This window comes from Struthio camelus, chromosome 5, assembly GCF_040807025.1.
Source record: "Struthio camelus isolate bStrCam1 chromosome 5, bStrCam1.hap1, whole genome shotgun sequence".
NCBI lineage: Eukaryota > Metazoa > Chordata > Aves > Struthioniformes > Struthionidae > Struthio > Struthio camelus.
In genome coordinates this window covers 19,228,290-19,248,588 of record NC_090946.1, presented here as the reverse complement: position 1 = coordinate 19,248,588, position 20,299 = coordinate 19,228,290, and the positions used below count along the sequence as shown (strand labels likewise).

Sequence of the window (20,299 nt, the reverse complement as noted above, 5' to 3'; positions counted from 1 at the left end):
GTCTTGTGCGATTGCTTGGCTGCGCCGTAGGGTCGGCACCGCCTCAAGGGCCAGCGCGGTGGGTTGTTGGGCGGGCGGGTGGGGGGGAAGGTCGGTGTCAGGGTGCGGCTGCCCCTCCGACGCCTTCCCAGGAAAGCCGCGGGATGAACGACTCGGGACGAGGCGACGACCGCAGTCCGCCGCGGGGGGGGAGGAGGGGGCCGCTCCCCTGAGGGGAGCCCGCCGTCCCGCGCGCGGCCCCTCAGCGGCCGGTCGTCCCAACGGCCGCTGTCCAACGGCCGCCGCTCGGCGGGAACGCCGGGTGGGCGGGAGGGCCAATCAGCGGCGGCTAACCAGCGGCGCGGCCCCGCCCCCCACCCCGCGAGCCGCGTCACTCGCCGGTGGGGGGAGGGGGGGGGGCCCTCCCGTTGCCGTGGTGACGCCCGGCTGGTCGGAAGTAGCGTCGGGAGGGGCGGGGCTTCCGGGCACGCTGTTGCATCAGCTCGCGAGCGGCGGGAGGAGGAGGAGGAAGAGGAGGAAGGAGGAGGAGCGGGAGCAGGATGGCAGCGGCCGGCGCCGAGCAGGGTAGGTCGGGGGCCGCCGCCGCCGCCGCCGTGGGGGGAGTGGGGGCGGCCGGCGGCGTTGTCACGGCGCGGCAGGTGCTGGGCGGCGTGACGTCACGGCCGTGACGTAGTCGGTCGTGCTGCTATGGCCGCGCTGGCTGCCGTCGTCGCCCCCCACCCCCGAAAGGTTTTTTGATCCTAACTTGCGAGTCTTGAAAAGTCCTTTCCGCCACCCCCCACCCCGACTGTATGCTCTGTTCTGCGTACCTTGGGTAGCTGCGTTTGTCTTTTCTTTTGGGGTTTTTTTTTTGGATGTTTTATGGAAAAGGACAATTCAGCGAAGTCGAACAGAGAGTCAGGCTGTTTTTTGCAAAGCTGCTGGAGCGGCCAGCAGAAATGATAAATGGGCAGTTTGAAGCAGCATCAATAATGAAGCATGTTATGCTTGCCTTTTTTTTTTTTTTATGAGCTGTTTTTAATCCGTGAAAGCCAAGTTGGATGAGAAATGAGAACTTAAAATATTTAGAACAGTCTAAGATTTTTTTTTTTTCTCAAAGAACGCCTCTGCAGAAAGCCAGGAACGTTTAAGTTGACTTATAAGCATGACTGACAAGGTTAGCACGTTCAGGAAGCCTCAGGAAACCCAATTTTTCCCTGAAGCGAAATAACTTCCTGTTTTTTTGGTAAGCTAGCTTACTGGATCTTTGGAAGAACGTGCTTTCGTTTTAGGTTTCGAGTTTATAAAAGTGAAAGATTTCCATAGAATTTGGTAGTATGCGAGTTGCACATCATAACTAAACTTAAAAAGCTATTTTCTGTCCAAATGAAACATAGAAGCAGTCTTACCCCTTCACGTTTGTGTGTTGCTGCAGTTTTCCAGACGAGTTCACGGTGCCGTTCAGTAGTCACCAAAACATTCCACGTATGGAAAGAAGAACGTGTTACAATTATAGCACCCAGAGAGTTCATACACCCGCAATTATTGTACAAGAACTGTGTTAGTGTCTACAGTGGAATTTTTTGGAAACAACTTTTTAACGCAGAGAAAATGTCGCATTTTGTTACGTTATTAATACTCATTCTTGTGGATTTTTTTAGAGTTTACTTTGCTCTCTCTCCAGTACTCGCAGTCAGTGCTTATTTTCTGGAAGGAACTGCTATTGAGTGATATGATTTGACACTTATGGATCATTCCATTCACATGAGTTAACGTTCAGTGTTTCACAACAGCTCTGTAATGTTCCTGCTTTCCTGTCGTCAGGAAGACGCTTCCTAATAGTATTGAGTAGTAGCAACTGTAATTGTCTTGGGAGGAGAAAAATTATGATCAGGGGGAAGGGTTGTTTCTTAGCCTGGCTTCTTGAAACAGCAGGTGTTGGGAAACTCAGTCCTATATGTGACCATTGGCCCTGCTGCCTCAATAGCTTTTGAATCCATTGATTGATATTAAATAAATCTGACCGTGAAGCAGAGCACTTAAGGATATTAAGCTTTCACAAGTTCTCTAAAATCAGGAGCTACTAGAGTGAGAGAGAGATCTTTTCAGTGACCTGATTGAGGAAACTGCAGGGAAAATTCAGCCCCTGCCTACAGTGTTGCAAAGCAGCAGCCAGCTGTCTGGTCAGTACATACTAGTGTAGGTAATGAGAAAGACTCCAAACCGTCCACCCTGCAGGCTGCCTCTTGCTGTGTTGGCAGGCTGAACAAAGGTGGGTTGGAAATGTAGGAGAGGGGGATTGAACACTTGAGAAGGAAGAGGAAATGTAGTTCAGTGGGAGTGTATGGTGAATTAAAGGTATTGTACTTGGAAATGGAGACACTGACGGGAAGGAATCGAGGGTGCAGGAGATAAATCAGAGGAAAACAGGCTTCCTTAGGTTTGCTACGCTTGAAGACTTTTACATGAAGAGAGTTTTGAATGACTTCTCTTGCTTAAAAGGAAATGGTACTGTTTCCTTGTGATATATTGACTTCTAAACAACAGTGTTGTCCCGTTGCTTCTTTTTTCCCAGGAGAGCATGCTGTGGTCTAGAAGAGTTTTATTTTGTTAGTTCAGTCCAGTTTGGAGCTACCCACAAGAACGCCAAAAGGGGGAATGATTTGTCCTACGTGTATTGACGTAGGATGCTCGGAGGAGTTTCAGAGTTGCACTGATCACTAAGCCCTCTTCCGAACATAGCAATCTTGCTTGTATCTCTGAATCTGACTGCAGGATGCAGGACAGGTGCTGGATACGCCTGTGCTAGCTATTGTCGTTCCTAAAGTGGCCATCAATCTAGAAAAGGAAGTTTGGAGCTCAATACAGGCTGTGAAACCAACATGAGAAACTCATATTTGCACAGTAGTCTGCTGGCAGCTTGTGACTGCTATGGCTCAGCTGCTGCTGTTCCCTGAGAAACCTTGTCAACAGCTAGCTCAGGTGTGTTCAGTCTGTGTTGCCTTATACTTGGAGTTTGGGCCGAATTTGAATCAGTGATCAGTCTCAACATAAGATGTTCTTTTTAGGTCTCCTGGGCTATCTGGTTTCTTTGATGCATTATGCTTTTAAGTCTGCTTCTCTTACAACTAGACATAACATTTGAAATTATGAAGTTTAACATTAAAGTGTGTTCCAAAGTTGTTAGAAGTAATTTTTTAGCTGATCTGCCTATCAGGGCTGATCTGGTACAGGCATTCACAGGCAGTGTTTGCTGTCTCTCCTCACCAAAATTAGCACGTACAAGTTCTGTCATCTTTATCGTGTACTTTCCTTTTAGATTGGTTTACAGATGTGGTTGGAAAGCACTTTACTGCTTCACGTTTACCGAGTTGTTTCCCATTCATAGCCTGATGTATGAATAATGCTCATAATAACCCTAATAATACTTTGCAAATGGTGTGTTGCTTTCCTTGCAATAGATCTTTAAAGATCTTTTCTTTGATATATAGGTTCATTTCTACACTGTCTGTTCCTGTAATTTTTCTTCCTTTGCCCTTTTCCCTTGGATGATTCCTTGATGCAAAATTAACGTTCAAGGAGAGTTATGTCTTAAGTCTCCATAGTTAATGAACATAACTATTTCAAACTGTTTCATGTGTATAAACATGTGGAATTCTCTCTGTGATGATAAACATCAGTGAATATTTAGGAATATGAAGTGTTTATATATAATTTACATGTATGTATCTAAAATTAACTGTGTGGACCAAAGCTGAATCCTATGCAACTATGTAAGACAAGACCATAATGCCTAGTTATGGTCCGTTATTTACTTGCTGTTCCTTATTCATAATGGACAACTGCACGGGTAGCCCTTGAGAAGGATTTTGAGACCTTACATGCATCTGACCTTGCGTTTGTGTGTGAAGTTTAAGTATCTGTTGTGATCTTTGATTTTTTTTTTTTCCCCCTATCATTGATCTTTTATTAGTTCTGCTGGACTCTAAAGTGATGTGCCACTACACTTTTTTTATGCTCAAAAGAGTCAAACAGAAACATACTTGGTCTGGCTGCCACATGTCGTCCTGAGTTCTGTTGTCCTAGCATGTTGCGAGTAGGTTGTACGTGTAGTGTTATGGCTACTGACAGATGTAAAAGACTAGTCTGTTATTCTTTCCATTTTGTATTTAATGGAAGCAATTTAGGGAAATGTTCTTAGCTTATGCACACCAGAAGAGCAGCAGTTTAAATTTTAATACAACGTTTTAATAATTAATTTTCATATATAGGATATAGGCTGCTCTTAAAATCTTTTTTAACTGATGATATTTGCACGCATTTGGAAAAAACTTTTTAATTCTGCAGTTCCTCACATTCTCTCTGTACCATAACTATCAGTTGTGCCCCATTCCCTTTTTTCTTTCCCTTTCCAAAAGCATTGGTCTGTGAGCACTTCCAATGCTTTGGGAACTACTCATGAAGAAAAAGGTCTTTGTACTATTTAAAAAAAACCAACACTTGTGACAGTGATCTTTTAAGGGTTTTGGGAGTAGGGACATATGTTCTAATACTGCCTTTCTCACTCTATTGCTCTGTGACCTTGACTACATCTTAAATTCTCTCCTTGGCCGACTACCTAAGCAGGATATTGGCTTAGTGTTTACGCAACGCTTTGAACATGAATAGAGTTGGAAATGTTGAATCATTGTAGGAAAATACCAATGTTGGGTGTACTAATGTCAATATAAGCACAGATGCTGTAATTTCCACAGTGCTTCTTATACTCTGACTTGTACGGGGCTTGACATTGCTATGAGCATCCCTACTAAGTAGTCACCCATCACCTTCCTCCATAGGAACATCTTCCTGCATTTGTAAAATGAGACCTAATTAAATCTGCTTTGCATATATACCAAATCAATCGTGGAATTAAAAAATTGCAAGGGTGGAGCATGATCTAATATCCTTTCTGTTCATTTGTGTAGATCTTACTCATTATAAATATTGTTCATGTCTGGGGAGAGAAGATGTTATAGGAGAAATGTGGGAATATGCAGCAACAGTTTAAGAATTTTGAGTTGTTGGAGCAAGTAGGAGTAACTGAGCATCACATTGGGAACGCGCATATTGGGACCAGTCCTGTAAAGACTTAAGGGTATGTTCAACTTCAGTAGAAATACTCACAGCCTATCTATAGGGTATAAAATTAATCACATGTTTAAATCTGTGCAGGATCAGCGTTTCAGCAGGGTGGAGTAGAGAGGAGACTGATGAAGCTTGCTGTGCCTGGAGAGTTTCCTCCAATTTCAAGCAGATAATATTTCTTCATGAAAAGGGCATGTGCTTGCGTCCTTATTGTTCTTTGTAAAGACTAATCTCAAAAAAACTTATCACAGGAGGAACATAATCCTATCAATGGAAACCGTATAGTTACTCAGTATCTTGTATTAAATAGTACAAGGATATATTTTAGTCATGGGATCTCCTTTCTATTTTAATTCTGACCAAATGTCCTGTGCCTCTGTCTTTACAGCTTCCAGCTACAGTTTTATTCTGAGCATTAGTGAAGAGGAAGCCAGGGTGAAGGCTTTGAACGAGTACCTGAGCACTCGTAGTTATATCCAGGGGTTCATATTTTCACATGCAGATGTGGAGGTATTCAGAAAGTTTTCGGGGCCACCTGAGGACCAGTATTTCCATGTTGTCCGGTGGTACAGGCACATAGAAGCAATCTATGATGGCAGCAATGAAAAAAATGAGCCTTGTAAGCTTCAAACAAGTGAGTAATATGGAATTGGTGGGCAGGTTACAATCTAGCCTACCTTGCATTGATTTATTTATTTATTCTTTTTTTTTGCTAAGAACGCCTAAAAGTACCTTTGCATTCTCTAGCTATTCTTACACACTTGAATACAAGTTGATATGGTAAATTTTTAAGGTCATGAAGTTACATACAGTTACACTGTAATTGGTGGAGCTATATGAATGTTAAAGCTCAGGTCTGTTTCTGCATTTCCTTGATTGGAAAACTCAGTGTACAGAATTTGTTATTTATATCTTCCTTAAAAAGCTAACCGCTGAATAGTGAAAGAATGTCTGTGTTTATTTTGTTTAAATAATATAATATAAAATATTAGAATTTGCTCAATCCACATTTTTTTCCTTGCAAGGGTTACTAAATAGTTCTTGTATAGTATACGAATTTGTAGTAAAATGACTACTGCCTCTGAAGATTGTTATTAACATGAGGTGAATTTTGAAAAGAACGTTTAGGGTTCTTTTAACTCTCTTGCTTTAAGGATTGCTGATGATTTGAGGAAATACTAACCGGTTAATCTAGGTCGTTGTGTAAGTATGGGTGCTGGCATTTTTGGGAGCTGCATCACTCTCCAAGATGTTTTCCAATGAGCTAATCTAATTTAATTGCTTTGTAGTGAGATCCTTGCTCAGGGAGTCACGAAATAATAACAACAACACAGGGCTGTTGTGTGGCGCTTGCAATATCTATAAATGAATGCATTATCTCTATTCTGTCATTTTTGCTGAAGGTGGTTGACTAATATCACTCCAATGCCATCTTTTCACAACTTGTCATCATATGTGTTTTCAGTTTCTACCAGACTAGCAGTTAAAATCGGACTGCTGCAAGTAGATTTTGTATATGTGTGTGTGTGCTTGCATGGGTTTGCACTGGTTATTGATTTCCTTTCAGTAGCGAAGGGATCTCAGCTGCACTGCTGGCTCAGATAGCAGATTTAATGCTACTAACTACAATTCAGCTGCAGAATTTCATGGATTAGGGTGGAGCAATAGAAGAAAAGGTTTCTGTCTTCCTGTCCGTTATATCTTTGATGATAAGTCTCTCTGTTTCTGAAGGCTCGTGTCTTGTTATCTTTACCATCTATGCATGTGTCACAGAAGTCCTGAATGGGTGTTCTGCAGTGTTCAGTATGCAAATGACATACCAATTGGCCATGTTTTGTAGAACTTGGATATTATTATGTCAGTGGGATTTTGGGTGCATTGGAGAGCTCCAGAGGTGGATTAGAGCAAACGGACTTCAGTTCAGCCAGGGAAAGACTATTGCTCACAGCATGTATTTGAGCAGACTAAAGAGTACACCTCCTGCTTCCTCCTTGGTGTTCACGTAGCAGGCAGAACACGGCACTTAACTCTGCTGCTGAGAACTTTAGGATGCAGCATCTGTTTTTGTTTTTTTCTCTTATGTTTAGTGTGGTTGTAAGTAATAAAAGATAAATATGTAAAGCTTTCTTTATGCTAATCCACATAGGCTTTCTTCCCTGAGGGAAACTTGAGCCACAAATAAGCATGCCAGTGTAATCTTTGTAAATAGTAAACAGATCCATACCTTGATATGGTCTGCGTTATGGATAGACTACTCTTGCACTTGAAGCGTTATGTTCAAGTACGAACAATAAAATGTTTAGAATAAGTACATATTTCTGTGGATCCATAGCATGGAGTTAATATCTTTTGTCTAGTTTAGGCAGTTACTGAAAAAAGGAAGGTGAGGAAGAGTGTTTTTTTTTTTTTAATACCATTTACATTAGTTGTATTTTTTTCAGTCAAAATGTTCATATAAAGGTATCGGGGAAACAGAGTTAATGAAGAACGTCCTGAGATGTTGGATCAGCAAAGGCAATTTTATTGTCAAAACAAACAGTTTTATAATATTTTAATTGCAATTAAAAAGCATACCATAAGAATTCTTAAAGATGGTACTGTATATGTTAGCCTGAAAACCTTGCTGCATTTATGGATTTCCTGTTTTGCTTTCATTCCAAGTTAATGTGGTAATTAGCTTAACATCATTACATTTGTAAGCCGGCCAGTGCTTAGCAAACTGCAACTCTGAGAGGTGATGTACTCATACTTTTCTTTGGAAAAACGTCAGTTTAACAACTACGTTGTCTCTTAAAAATTGGGGGGAAAAAAAAAGAATGCGAGAATAAGCCTGCCCTTTCCCACCTAGTGCATGCAACAGAGTAGAAGAGCTAAAAGCTGCAGTTCACTGGGACATGCCGCCTTTCCAAAAGTAAGAAGATAAGATGGGTCTAACCCACACCCAAATAGGAAATATAGCATGTTCCATGTTAAGTGAATCTTCAGAGTTTTGAAGCGTGGTACTTTGGCTTGAACTGTCCAGACATTTAAAACAAGATTGTTTGGTAGATTGTTTGGTAAGTTGTGATTAAAAAATAAAGTGTTTTTGTTCAATAAACATTGATTTGTTGAAATCAAACTCTTCCTGAATACGATTACGACTGTGACATTCTGGAAGAAAAATACTGAAAACAAAAGGAGAAATTTGAAAAGAAAACGTTGAAATGTTGTGAGGAAGTATAAACTTTCTATTTTGACAACCCTATTTCATTTTCTTTTGAAATTTATGTTATACTATTTGTGTACATATAACAGTGTTTAAAAATTTCTGGTTTGTTTCAACAACATACATGTGCAGTGTTTCAGGAAGTAGCAAAACTTCTTTATTCCTATTTAGGTCAAAGGCAGACTTCAAAATGTTGAAATCCCCCAAAGTCTAGTAATGATACTTCTTTCCAGCTCCTTTGAATGCTGTCACTAATATTATCCTGGGTTTCATCCACTCTCTTTAATGGCAGGATTTAGCCTTTTGCTCAACTGAAGCATGTTTGTGGTAAATGAGTGTGTTCAAAAATGCTTTGTGTACACAGCAATAATGTATGATAAAAAGCTGAGGTTCTTTCTAAACTTTTCAGTCTGCCCTCCCGCTCACCCTAAGTACACATATTCTGTCAATATTGGCTCTAGAGACTAAGTCTGGTCTCTGGAGATTTTTTTGCAAATTCTGTATGAGATCTATGATATGCAGTCACAGTAAAATCAGTGGCATTGCAGAAAGCCCAGGACTGATATTAGATTTTATTAGTAATTCATTAAATTTCAAAGCTCTTGTCAATGTGTACTGAATTACTCTTTTTAACACGTACTGAATTGCATGTTCTCATTTTTATAACCTCTGCCTTCCTACCTGATTCAGAAGTTAATAGGGGTGGCGAGACAGAGTAGAAAATAAATTAGATTGAAATAATTTACTTTGCTTTTAGTGGCTTTTAAAGAAGCTCTAACAAAATTAGTCCATTTCTAGGATGGGAGCTGTTTTGTCTAATTATATATGTCTAATTTTTTCTTTTGAGATAACTTAATGATATGATAGGTATAAAATTTTATACTGCCACTCTGCTTGTAAAATGTGTTTTCAGCTCTCTTTAAATTATTTTTTCTCTAGGTAAAGGCAGGCGTATGCAGCCTCACTGGTCTCCCCCTGAAGGGACAAAACATTCTAGACTCTGCCTCTATAACAGCCTGACTCGCAATAAGGTGACTGAATGAAAGAAAAATGGAATTTTGCACAGAAACACAAATAGAAAAGCCATCTAAACGTTTGTTTCTTAAGTGTCTGTTGTATGAGTAGACAGGGTTATATTTTGTGGAATGTTAACGAGCAAGTGCAAAATATAACATTTCAAGTATATTTGTAGAGGCAAGTGTTACAATATGCACAATAAGTACACCTATACAAGTGTGTGTGCGCACGCATGTATGTCTATGTTGCGTAAAAATATATAACAAAGAAATGCAAGTTATCATCCAAACTAGTCAGTAATTCAACTGTAATACACATAAGCATAGGTAACGAGCAAAATAAAATCAGAGTTTCTTTCTTTAGATCTTGTTGGTGCAATAAAGTCTTGCCAATTATGTTAATGTAATACTGGTAAAACTTCATGTAGTCTTGTTTGGGGGTCCTTTGGGGAAAAGAGGAAAATTAAAAGTATTAATATTATATGAGATGTAGTATCCAAGTATGTGTGACGTGTTTATCGTGTATAACATTTCTCACTGTTTATAGAGTGTGGATAGCGTAAGTAGCCACATTCTGTTTTCTCTCTTACGTGAGAAAACTCAAGAGTTTTTTTTTTTTTTCATATTCTGATCTTTCATTTGTGATGTTACCTGACTGAGGCATATGTCTGCAATCTCTTCTGCTCACTATACCTTCCCTTTCAATTAAGGAACTATTTCAGCCTCAGAATGGAAAAAAGGTCACATGGTATTGCTGTGGTCCAACAGTGTACGATGCTTCTCACATGGGACATGCCAGGTACTGTAGTTTCTGATTTTGATACAAGTAGTAACACTTTCAATAGTAAGCAAAAGATTAATGGAAAAATATACTTTATTTAGATGAATGTATTACTGGAGAATAGTCTTGTTAGACTCAACGCTCAGGAGTTGAGGTTAGAAAAAGCATATTATAACTTATATTATGTCATTGTGTAATAAAAACTTACTAGTAGATGGGAGAAGGTTAAAACTGCTGTAAATTTATTGACACTAAAATTACAATAGTTTATGCTTAGAACAGAAATGTGTTTGAGGTGTTCAGTTAGAACTCCCCTACGTATTTTTGTATTTTTAGGTCATACATCTCTTTTGACATCCTGAGAAGAATCTTTAGGGATTATTTTAAATTTGACGTTTTCTATTGTATGAATATTACAGATATTGATGATAAGGTAAGGTCTTTTTAAATTGCAGTCTAAAATAATGTAGTTTGAATGTGGGGGTCAGGGAGCTCTATGTAAATAGTGCAATTGTCATTTCCTAAGCCAAGATAAATAGCGTACTGATTAACAGACATACGTTTCTCATGCAAAGTCACTGATTTTTCTCACTTCTTTAGCATTCCTATGCTAGCAGAGCCTGTATTCTTATGGTTAAATGAATGCTGTTATAAATAATGGAGACTAACCATTTTACAAAGATAATTTGCTCTGGCCTTTTTCATTCTCTGTTGTTGAGATACTTAATTAACTCTGAAGTACCTAAATAAATCTGTGTGGTGTGCTTAGTTTGTGTTACTGCCTGTAATTCTTGTAGCTTGTTAAATTTGTAGGGATTTTGAAAAGTCATTCGTATGTAATAGATTTTATTTGCATTTTCTATAAATATATGCCACTTCACAAAAACATTGCCGTGTTTCTGCTTTATTAGATCATCAAGAGAGCAAGACAAAATTACCTTTTTGAACAGTATAGGGAGAACAAATCAACAGCAGCTCAACTACTTGAAGATGTCAAAACTGCCTCAGAGGTGGGCTCAGTATTTATTCCCTGCTAGTATCTTAGGTTCTTATTCAGTAATGTAGCAAAGCATCTAAAAAATGTTTCCAGCTTTGCTGTTACTATTTACTTATTTAAACTTTCTGCTTGTTTCAATTCTATTGAACTGGTACCACACAAATTAAAACACACATCAAGTGTTACTGGAATGGCACATCACTTGGGTGTCCCGTTGTTTTAGACGTATGGGCTAAAGTTTTTCAACACAGTTGGAAAGAACGATCTGTGCAAAAGTCATGCTTGATTTTTGTGTCAATAGAGTTGTTTTGCGTGTGCATATATATTTTGTTGGAGGATTGGGAAAATGGGCCAAAAAGCACTTGGGCGTCTGTTAGAATTCAAACTCAAAGTAACTCTTCAAAACAGTTTTTGAATAGTGGTATGTCCACAGTCTTTTAAGTTGTAAGCACCTGTAAGAATTACCCTTCTGCATCATTGACAACCTTGGAAAGAGCGAAAGTCTGCAAAGCTTCCGGGGTTTAATAAATTGTGTATGCTGGGTTAAAGGTTGGGAGAGGTGGTTCTCTGGTCATTTTAGAACTGCAGATCGCCAAGAGATCATTGGTCTAATGGACTGAATACAGGCCTGGGAATAGGATGCCTGGAATTTTTGCCTAAATTTGTCATTGCCTGACATGCTCTTTAAGCGTAGCACTTAATCTCTTTGTGTTTTACATTTGTGCTTCTCCATTTCAGATTTAGGCTAACAGCTCTGTAATTAGGGTAATTGACTGCACGGGAAATGAAACTTACTAAATAACAGTAATTATGATTTTGTAATGTTTAAAGATTTTTTTTGAAACAGAACCGATGCTGTGATATAAAGCTTAATTCAAATGTGAACTAATTTTTTTTGAGGGGCTAGTGAGTATATTCATCCACCTTTGTTTCTGATGAGTATGTTTTAGTCGCAGTAGTCTGATATCAGTGGTTTGTGTAGGATAATGTATTATTCATCACAAGCAAGGTACTCTATGGCTAAGATAAATATTGTATGGGGAATATAGCCCTATTGTAGTACTAGATGCTTTTTTAAATCAATTTTGTGATTGTAGCTCTTTTCAGTTAAATTAAATGAGACAACAGACCCAGATAAAAAGCAGATGTTGGAAAGAATTCAGAGTGCAGTGAGGTCTGCTTTTGACCCTCTGGAAGAAGCTGTGCGAGAGAAACTCCCCACCGAAGAGATCAACACATACCATGAGGTCAGCTTGAGCTCATTTAAAAGTGATATTTGGCTTATAATTTTTAGTTTTTAAAAATAATATTTTACTTGTAGTAATTCTCCAAAACATATTTTGGAGATTTTTGTGTAATAAAAAGAGGAATGATGGCCCTGAGGATCTTCCAGTCTTTATCATCCAATACCTAAATTCTATCCCAGAGTTCAGCTAAATAGTTCTAGGATGTTGTTTTTATCAGTAACCCTACCTATCCCCCCAGCTGTGATAATTACTCAGGTATATTTAACTTTCCAGTAGTGATTTTCTCTTTCATAGCTTTAGACTTTCTCTTTGGCTTTTGGACTTGATGGAATTAGTTTCAGTAGGAGTTCATACCATTGTTCTACATGTATACACAAAGTTTCAGGATTTGTGGCAGTTTTCTACTCACGTGTTGTGACTCTGGTCAGAGTACAAAAGTTTTTCATCATATATTTAAAAAAAACCAAAAACTAACTATGCTCAATGTGATCCAAAGACCATGACAATTAGTGACAATAATCCTGTTGACTTTACTGGGGCTCTGGTACTGTCCCAGTAACCAACTCGGACAATATAATTACTGTCTTTTAGTAACTAGCTTCCACGTTCGTCTTTTCTTGCTTTCAGATTATTTGTCTTAATTACTATAGCAGGCATAAGGTATGTGCTACCTTCTTGAGAAGTATCTCTCTCTAAATTATCTTAAAATAATTCCAGTTACTGAAGTATCAGGTGTCTTTTAAAATGTGTATACTGACCTAAAAGTACTTTTTAAAAACAACTAAAATCTAAGCAATTGCACCTTCTGGGCTATCTCTTGTAACAAGCTGCCATCTGCTAAGGTACGACTGAGAAATGTATCCTTGCTGAGGTTCAAGTTCTTTCAAACGTTTTTTGGCAGCGTGCATAGCAAGGTTTTTGTTAGGATTGTCTGCTAGTAATGGGAGGAATGGATGATGTGATATGACTGCAGATTCCTTGCAGTGTTTACAGTGTAAATTCCACACGCCTATTCAAGTGATTTATTTTATTTTTTGTTTTATTTATTTATTTTTATTTGTTTTATTTGTTTATCTTCTGTTTTCTCCAAGTATATGAAAGGCAATATGATAACAAAATATGATAGAAGCAAGGAGCACTCTATATTAATAGCCAGATGTCTTTTTCCTTAGGCAAATCTCTCTATTCAGAATAACATCTTTCTGCAGCGTTTGAACAGGGCAAGTCTTTGGTCAGTTGCACATAAATTTTTGTTTTATAGATACTGTTGGAAGAAGCAAAAGATTTGCTGTCTGACTGGTTGGACAAAAAATTTGGCAGTCAGGTGACTGACAATTCCATATTCTCTAAGCTCCCCAAATTCTGGGAAGCGGAATTTCATAAAGACATGGAAGCTCTCAATGTAAGTATGCAAACGGTTTTCTGTTTTGAAAGTGTATATGCCATACCTCGTAATGCCCAGAATACAGTTTAGCCTCCTAATAGCTTTAAAAAAACTCAAATTTCAACCTTATTGATCAAAGATTTCCTTTAATCCATAATGTGATTAGGTAGCTGTTAAATGTAGCACCTGTTCTGTTTCGATCACAGCAATCTTAAAACCGCTGTGCATGTTATCAGTACCAGTTAACTGGAGATCAGGCGTCACATCTGCCCTCCATCCCTTCCTCTTGATGTAAAATAGGCCTGTAATTCTAAACTGATCCACAAATTTGAGACAGAGGCTATTAGCTACGCAACAGAGAGCTCTGCCAACTTCAGAATTTAGATTGACTACCTATCGCTTTTGAGCAGCGAAGAAATGATGCGCTGATTACAACAAACCAACCTGTCCTTGGTTGTTATAAGTGAATATACAGTGGTTCAGATCAGTGAAGTTTTATTCAGTTGCCTCCAAATCAGAGATGGATATACTGCCTGTTCTGCCGGAAGTCCAATCAGTGAAATAGCTGATACCTCCTGCAGTAGTTTATTGGTAACATGATTTTAGAGGAGGATAAAAAATGAACACAGCACATTAAGTTCCAGAGCAGGAAGCTTGAAGTAGGACTCTTAGATTATACTGTCACTTGCTTTTGAGCAAGTCGCTTACCCAATGCTATATATATATGTTGTGTGTACATGTGTGTGTGTGTGTGTAAACATACAAACATATAAGCTTTATATGTTTGTGTGTGTATATGTGTGTATACATATAAATATATAAAAATATATATACATATAAAATGATATTTTTTTTATCTATAGGTTTTACCTCCTGATGTTTTAACACGGGTTAGTGAATATGTTCCAGAAATTGTGGAATTTGTTAAAACGATTGTGGATAATGGTTATGGGTAAGTTCCCTAATTAATGCTTTTCTTGTGTTTTTTATAGTGTATCAGAGCCAAAATGACTTTCAACAGTTACAGTGAACTGTCTTCTCCTTTTTATAGTCTGTTTCAAAAGTAGTATCTCTTTGAGTAAAGAAACTTCTGATGCCTTTGCACAAGAACTGTAACTTTTATCCTGATGAAAACTTGTGGTACTCTATATTTGTTATGATGTCTTAAAAATAGAGATATTAAATTATTAATTTAATAGAGTGAAATCCTTGTTTCTTGAAACAAATAGTCAAAGTCCCATTGACTTGAACTGTATTTGATTCAAGGCCTTCAGCAAGGGTTTTCAAAAGTGAGTGCCTGAATAGATTTCTAGAAATCAGTTGTAAAGAACAAAGTCAACCAAAAAAAAAAGTATACTTGAGCTGTTTTTCTGCCGTTATCTGAAAGTTGTGGAAAAACAAGCTAATTTTCTAGAAGTTCTTAAGTACTGTGATAGAATCCAGACTGAAAACTTTTGAGCGCTCCTTCTGTTAATAGCCTCAGTTTTTCAATGTGGAAATATTTTCATTCTCAAAAAAGAAAACTTGTGGTTCAAATGCCGTCACTTCTCTGGCATGTTCATGCTCAAAATCTGCATTTTTAATTTTTTTTTAAATAACGACAGTACAAAACGGTTTGCATTGAGGTATCAGTGTTCATGGTGGTCTTAAAACAACTTTTTGCCATGGCTGTAGTGGGACAAAATTAGCAAAATGAAAGAGGGCAAAGTAGTGTGTGAAACAAACGTGATTCATATTATGTTATTGCAAAATAGTGAGAGGTAACATGCCAAGATTAATGGTCCCAAGATAAATTTCTGCAATACTTTTGACATATTTTAACATAAAGTGTTAATTGTTCTGCCTCTGCATTTTATCCTGGCTTTTAATGGTTTGTCTGCAGTCTTTATGGTAAGGCCTATGAACTTAGGCTCACCTAAGTCACCTTTACCATACTGAGCAAATAGCATACCCTGTGTGAGTTCGCTAGAGAATTTAAATAAAGTAGTGATTTTGGGGGGTAAACTTTATTTAAGTGTTAGTAGAAAGTTAACTATATGGTTATTTTTAACTTTTCAGGTATGTGTCTAATGGATCTGTATACTTTGATACTATGAAGTTTGATTCTGCTGAGAAGCACTCCTATGCTAAGTTGGTTCCTGAAGCTGTAGGTGATCAAAAAGCTCTTCAAGAGGGTGAAGGTAAAGAGGGGAAAAAACATTTGCTTAAATTTTTATAGGTACGCATGATGTTGATCTTTTAAGTTGATTTAATTGAGATTTGCGTCAAATTTTTAGAGTGAATGATTTACCTTCTGCACTTCCTTTACCTCTGCCTTTGTTTTCCATGGTTTTGTAGCTTGAGCTAGCACTTTCATGAGTATTTTATTTGGAAAATACGAAGACGTTTTCTTCATTCTAGGATGACGTTTTTATCAGTTTTTTTTTAATCAGAATTGTGAATAGTCCAGTTGTTTAACTGTAGCCAAGTCATTTGGCTGTTCATCTTGTTCAAAGTAGGGAGAGCAAGAACTTAAAGGTAAGTCCCCCACATGCTAGGTGAAAGCCCTTCCAACCAGGCTATGGCTATTTTATGACAAATATTTTGAGTTTTTTCTCTCTTATTCTGCTCTCATACTGAGAACTCTTTTTACTTTGTAAACATTGTTGTGTTTAACTAAATCCAAATATAGGTCTCTTGATAAGAGGCATAGTAGAGGAACAGCTTAAACACGCAATAAAACATGACTCCTTAGTTAGCTCCTCCTAACATAGTAGTTCTAGTAGCAAAGCATCCATGAAATGCATCAGCAGAATATTACAAGGGTTTTAAGTCACAGGTGAAATTAAGGTAGCAAACAACGACTGAGAGAGATGCTGTATTAAATTGCATGGGATTTTTCCTAATTTAAATCCTTAGAGCTGAAGTTTCAATGCAAATATGAAATAAAAGGTGCTAGCTTAAACCACCATCTTTTTGGTAACATGAACACACAATTTTTACCACGTGACCAAATAGTATCATTATGTTGCTATTTCCTTTTGCAAATGCAAACCAATGCAGACTGATTAATGTAACTAGGAGTATGGATATGTCTAGTTGTCGCTTATCAGTTTAGCTGCCCTAACTCATTCGTGGTGATAGCCATACCCTGGCAGATAACATCATTTTGACTTGTAGAGGCAGCAGAAACGCTAAGCTTTGAAAGGTTGTAACTAATGCAAGTAGAAGTATAACACTTTTTATATCCAAATTGCATAATGAGATATTCTAAAAAATTTGGACTGCAGGTATCTCAAAGCATACCTCAAAATTAGTTGAAAATTCTAACTTTAATCTTGACAATTTTGACTTTAATCTGTCTTGGATTCTCATGCGGTAGATGGTATTGATGGTATTGTTAACCGTGTTTAGTCTTGGTACTGCAAAAATTTCCTCTCTTTTAAAGAGTTAAGGTGCTATATAATAAGAGTACCACTCAAATGATCACAGGGAGCTCACAGTAACTCATGCATAACACATTTGTGATGAAAAAAATAAATATAGAAATATGGAACAACTACTAGCGCCATCCTGTGCAGTAACTGAGACAAAGGATGGAAGAAATAGCCTATGAGCATATTGTCTGTGCGGATTTAAGTCAATTCTAGTCTTAATTTTGTTATTTCTAACTCAGGAGTGAATTGATTCTGCTACCTTATTTGCCTGTGAATATAGGTTTTGGTGTGTTTTTGTTTTGCTTTTTCTGAATCTGCAAAATTGGAGTTGTGCCTGCAGAAAGAATGTAGGTGAATCTCATGTGTCACAACTTAAAAAGCAGTGCAGCTGATCCTCGTTGTAAGCTCTCTTGTCAACCAAGCATTGATCAAAACGCAAAGGAATAGCAAGGCTGAATTTTAAGTGTTTTATTTTTTTCAATTCACTTGGTGTGCGTTTTGACAGAGCCAAGAATCAATAGTGCTGGTGTTTAAATAAAATGTAAATATTTGTATTTTCCCTTTTGAAAGGTGACCTGAGTATCTCAACTGATCGCTTGAGTGAGAAGCATTCTCCAAATGATTTTGCTTTGTGGAAATCCTCCAAGCCAGGAGAGCCCTCGTGGGACTCTCCATGGGGAAAGGTAAGGACATTATAATCAGGTTTTAGTTCCTCTACAGGTTATTAAATACTATGTTTTATAATACACAAATACAGTGACTCATATTAATGATGTCTAGATTATGGGGATCTTGTATTCAACAGTACGTTCTATTGCTCTGTTCATTTAATGATTTAGAATCTGTCTATTGATATTTTGGACTGTTAGATGAATTTTAAATTTAAGTTTGCACGCAGGCTTATGACGACTGCTATTAGTCTATTTATCTACAATCTTTATTTGCAGAGATTTATCTATCTTATTTCTCTTTGTAATCTAAAACACTGATGTAATTTTTAAGAGTAAGTGGGAGGATTGTGTTCTGTATGATCAAGTCATCATATATATGTATGTGAGATTGGATCTTGAAGTCCTACAAGCATCCTTTTATGAATCTGAGACTGTGAATCTTTTTTTTTCCTAGATGACTCTGTCTCATTTCCTTACAGGTATAACTGTTTAGGGGCATACTAATGAGGAAATGGTACATAGGCGGGAGAGGAAGACAATTAATTAGTAGTGAAGTGATGTCTTTGTCTAAACAGGGCCGTCCAGGTTGGCACATTGAATGTTCTGCAATGGCTGGATCCGTTTTAGGAGAGTCGATGGATATTCATGGAGGAGGGTTTGATCTCCGTTTTCCACACCATGACAATGAACTGGCACAGTCTGAGGTGAATGAACTGTCGATGGCCTTCATCTCCAGTGAGAAAGCTACATGCTTAGCTTTGAACTGCAACTTGTGCAGATTCATCAGTTAATTTTTAAAACGCTACATGTCTTATATATAAGCATAACTTTTTTTCTCATTATTTATTTATACCTATGTTATCCTGTTTTGTGACATATATTTATATGGTATTGAATCTTCTGTGTGTTGTTTTTTTGTTTTTGCTGCAGGCATACTTTGAAAATGATCACTGGGTTCGATATTTTCTGCATACTGGCCACTTAACAATTGCTGGCTGTAAAATGTCCAAATCTTTAAAGAATTTCATTACCATAAAAGATGCATTGAAGAAGCATACAGGTGAAAATAACTTTAGAATTTGAATGCTTTTGATGTAGTTTGAGTAGTTTTAGTGATGTGAATTTTAGTGTAATTTAGAGTAATTTTAGAGTAATTTTAGTGATGTAGTTTGTAGTTTGATTTTATTTAGGCACGCAATGGAGTTTCCAGAAGTGGCTAACTCCAGGTGTCTTTTTTTCATCACTAAATGGCTAAGTAACTTCAGAACAGCTTCCCTGTTCCTCTGTTCCTCGTCTGTAAAGTATAGATAATAATGTCTCCTCTTTTTGGTAGATGTATTGAGAGTAAGAATATTAAAGATTGAAATGTTCTTAGCAATTACAGTATAGGAGGCTGTAAAATACTTTAGGTTATGATTATGATTATTTTCCTTGTTTATTTTAAAATTGGTAGCACGGCAGTTACGGTTGGCTTTCCTCATGCACTCTTGGAAGGATACACTGGATTATTCGAATAATACCATGGAGTCAGCTATTCAGTATGAGAAGTTTATGAGCGTAAGTAAGCTTTCCATTCTTCCTCTGTCTCTCTACACTTTGTGCTGTCATACATGCTCCAAGCAATAGAACCCAAAGACATATGGGTCATGTCCCCAGAAGGAATTGCCTTTTTAATTCATCAGGGAGAATCCCCCAATGCTTGTTTAGCTACTATTGACCAATGAAGTCACATAAATTCCATAGACGGCTACATTTTTCTGCTGCTGGGTACTCTCTGAGGCTACATCTCTGAGCATCTTGGCACTTACACGCAAGATTACTTTCTCAGCTTAGCTTGCTTTTAAGACTGTCCAACCTGCACTCTCATAATATGTCTATCAGATCAGACTTTACAGAAATGCAGCCAAAAGAGGAGGAGGGAGTATTGTTCCTATCTCGTCTGCTCACCACATACATAAAGCGTTTGTCTTTGTCTTGCTGCTGGAATGTGAGGGGACTGTTCTCTGCGTAGTTTGGAGCAGTGTTTTAAACCCACACTTCCCACAAGAAGGCTACGCTACAGCACTTTGAGATCATTGATCTTGGTCTCTCCAGCTGAAGCTGTTAAGCTTTTTATGCAAAGTATTTACTTTGGGCCATGCAATAAGTGAAAATGACTTCTCGCCAAGCAGGATGCCCACCTAAAAGAGCCCCTTGCTATACAGCCATTCTTATTCTTTAGCTTACGCTGCTAGCAAAACACTTAACAATCTGCCTTAAGAACTCCCATCTAAGAAGAGCATAACTTTTTAAAATGGATTTGTATTTGAGTAGCTTGAGGTTAGAGTATCATATTGTATTATGCAGTGGCAGAGCCAAGACATGGAACTGAATTACAGTACTGTGATTTACGGAGTTATGCAAAATATACGGGTTTCCCTGTTTTGACAGACATTCAATGATCCTGGCTGAAATAGTGTTGAAACCATCAACTTTA

General features: G+C 38.0%; 1 protein-coding gene across 5 annotated transcripts in view; it reads left to right on the top strand.

The window, feature by feature from the left end:
- The first annotated feature begins 406 nt into the window (after positions 1–406).
- Positions 407–20,299, top strand: part of CARS1 (cysteinyl-tRNA synthetase 1) — a 34,825-nt gene continuing 14,932 nt past the window's right edge. For 2 of the 5 annotated variants that reach the window (XR_011141329.1, XM_068944832.1), the window contains exons 1-14: positions 428–564; positions 5,495–5,740; positions 9,251–9,342; positions 10,038–10,126; positions 10,445–10,541; positions 11,020–11,118; positions 12,203–12,352; positions 13,614–13,754; positions 14,600–14,688; positions 15,795–15,916; positions 17,723–17,835; positions 18,399–18,527; positions 18,754–18,883; positions 19,277–19,380. Coding sequence is in view for 4 of the 5 variants with exons in the window: in XM_068944832.1 (XP_068800933.1) it covers positions 540–564; positions 5,495–5,740; positions 9,251–9,342; positions 10,038–10,126; positions 10,445–10,541; positions 11,020–11,118; positions 12,203–12,352; positions 13,614–13,754; positions 14,600–14,688; positions 15,795–15,916; positions 17,723–17,835; positions 18,399–18,527; positions 18,754–18,883; positions 19,277–19,380 (1,626 nt within the window). In the remaining variant the exon portion in view is untranslated. Of the gene's footprint in view, positions 565–4,946; positions 5,117–5,494; positions 5,741–9,250; positions 9,343–10,037; positions 10,127–10,444; positions 10,542–11,019; positions 11,119–12,202; positions 12,353–13,613; positions 13,755–14,599; positions 14,689–15,794; positions 15,917–17,722; positions 17,836–18,398; positions 18,528–18,753; positions 18,884–19,276; positions 19,381–20,299 lie in introns of all 5 variants that reach the window. The other 3 variants (XM_068944836.1, XM_068944833.1, XM_068944835.1) reach the window with 3 other exon arrangements.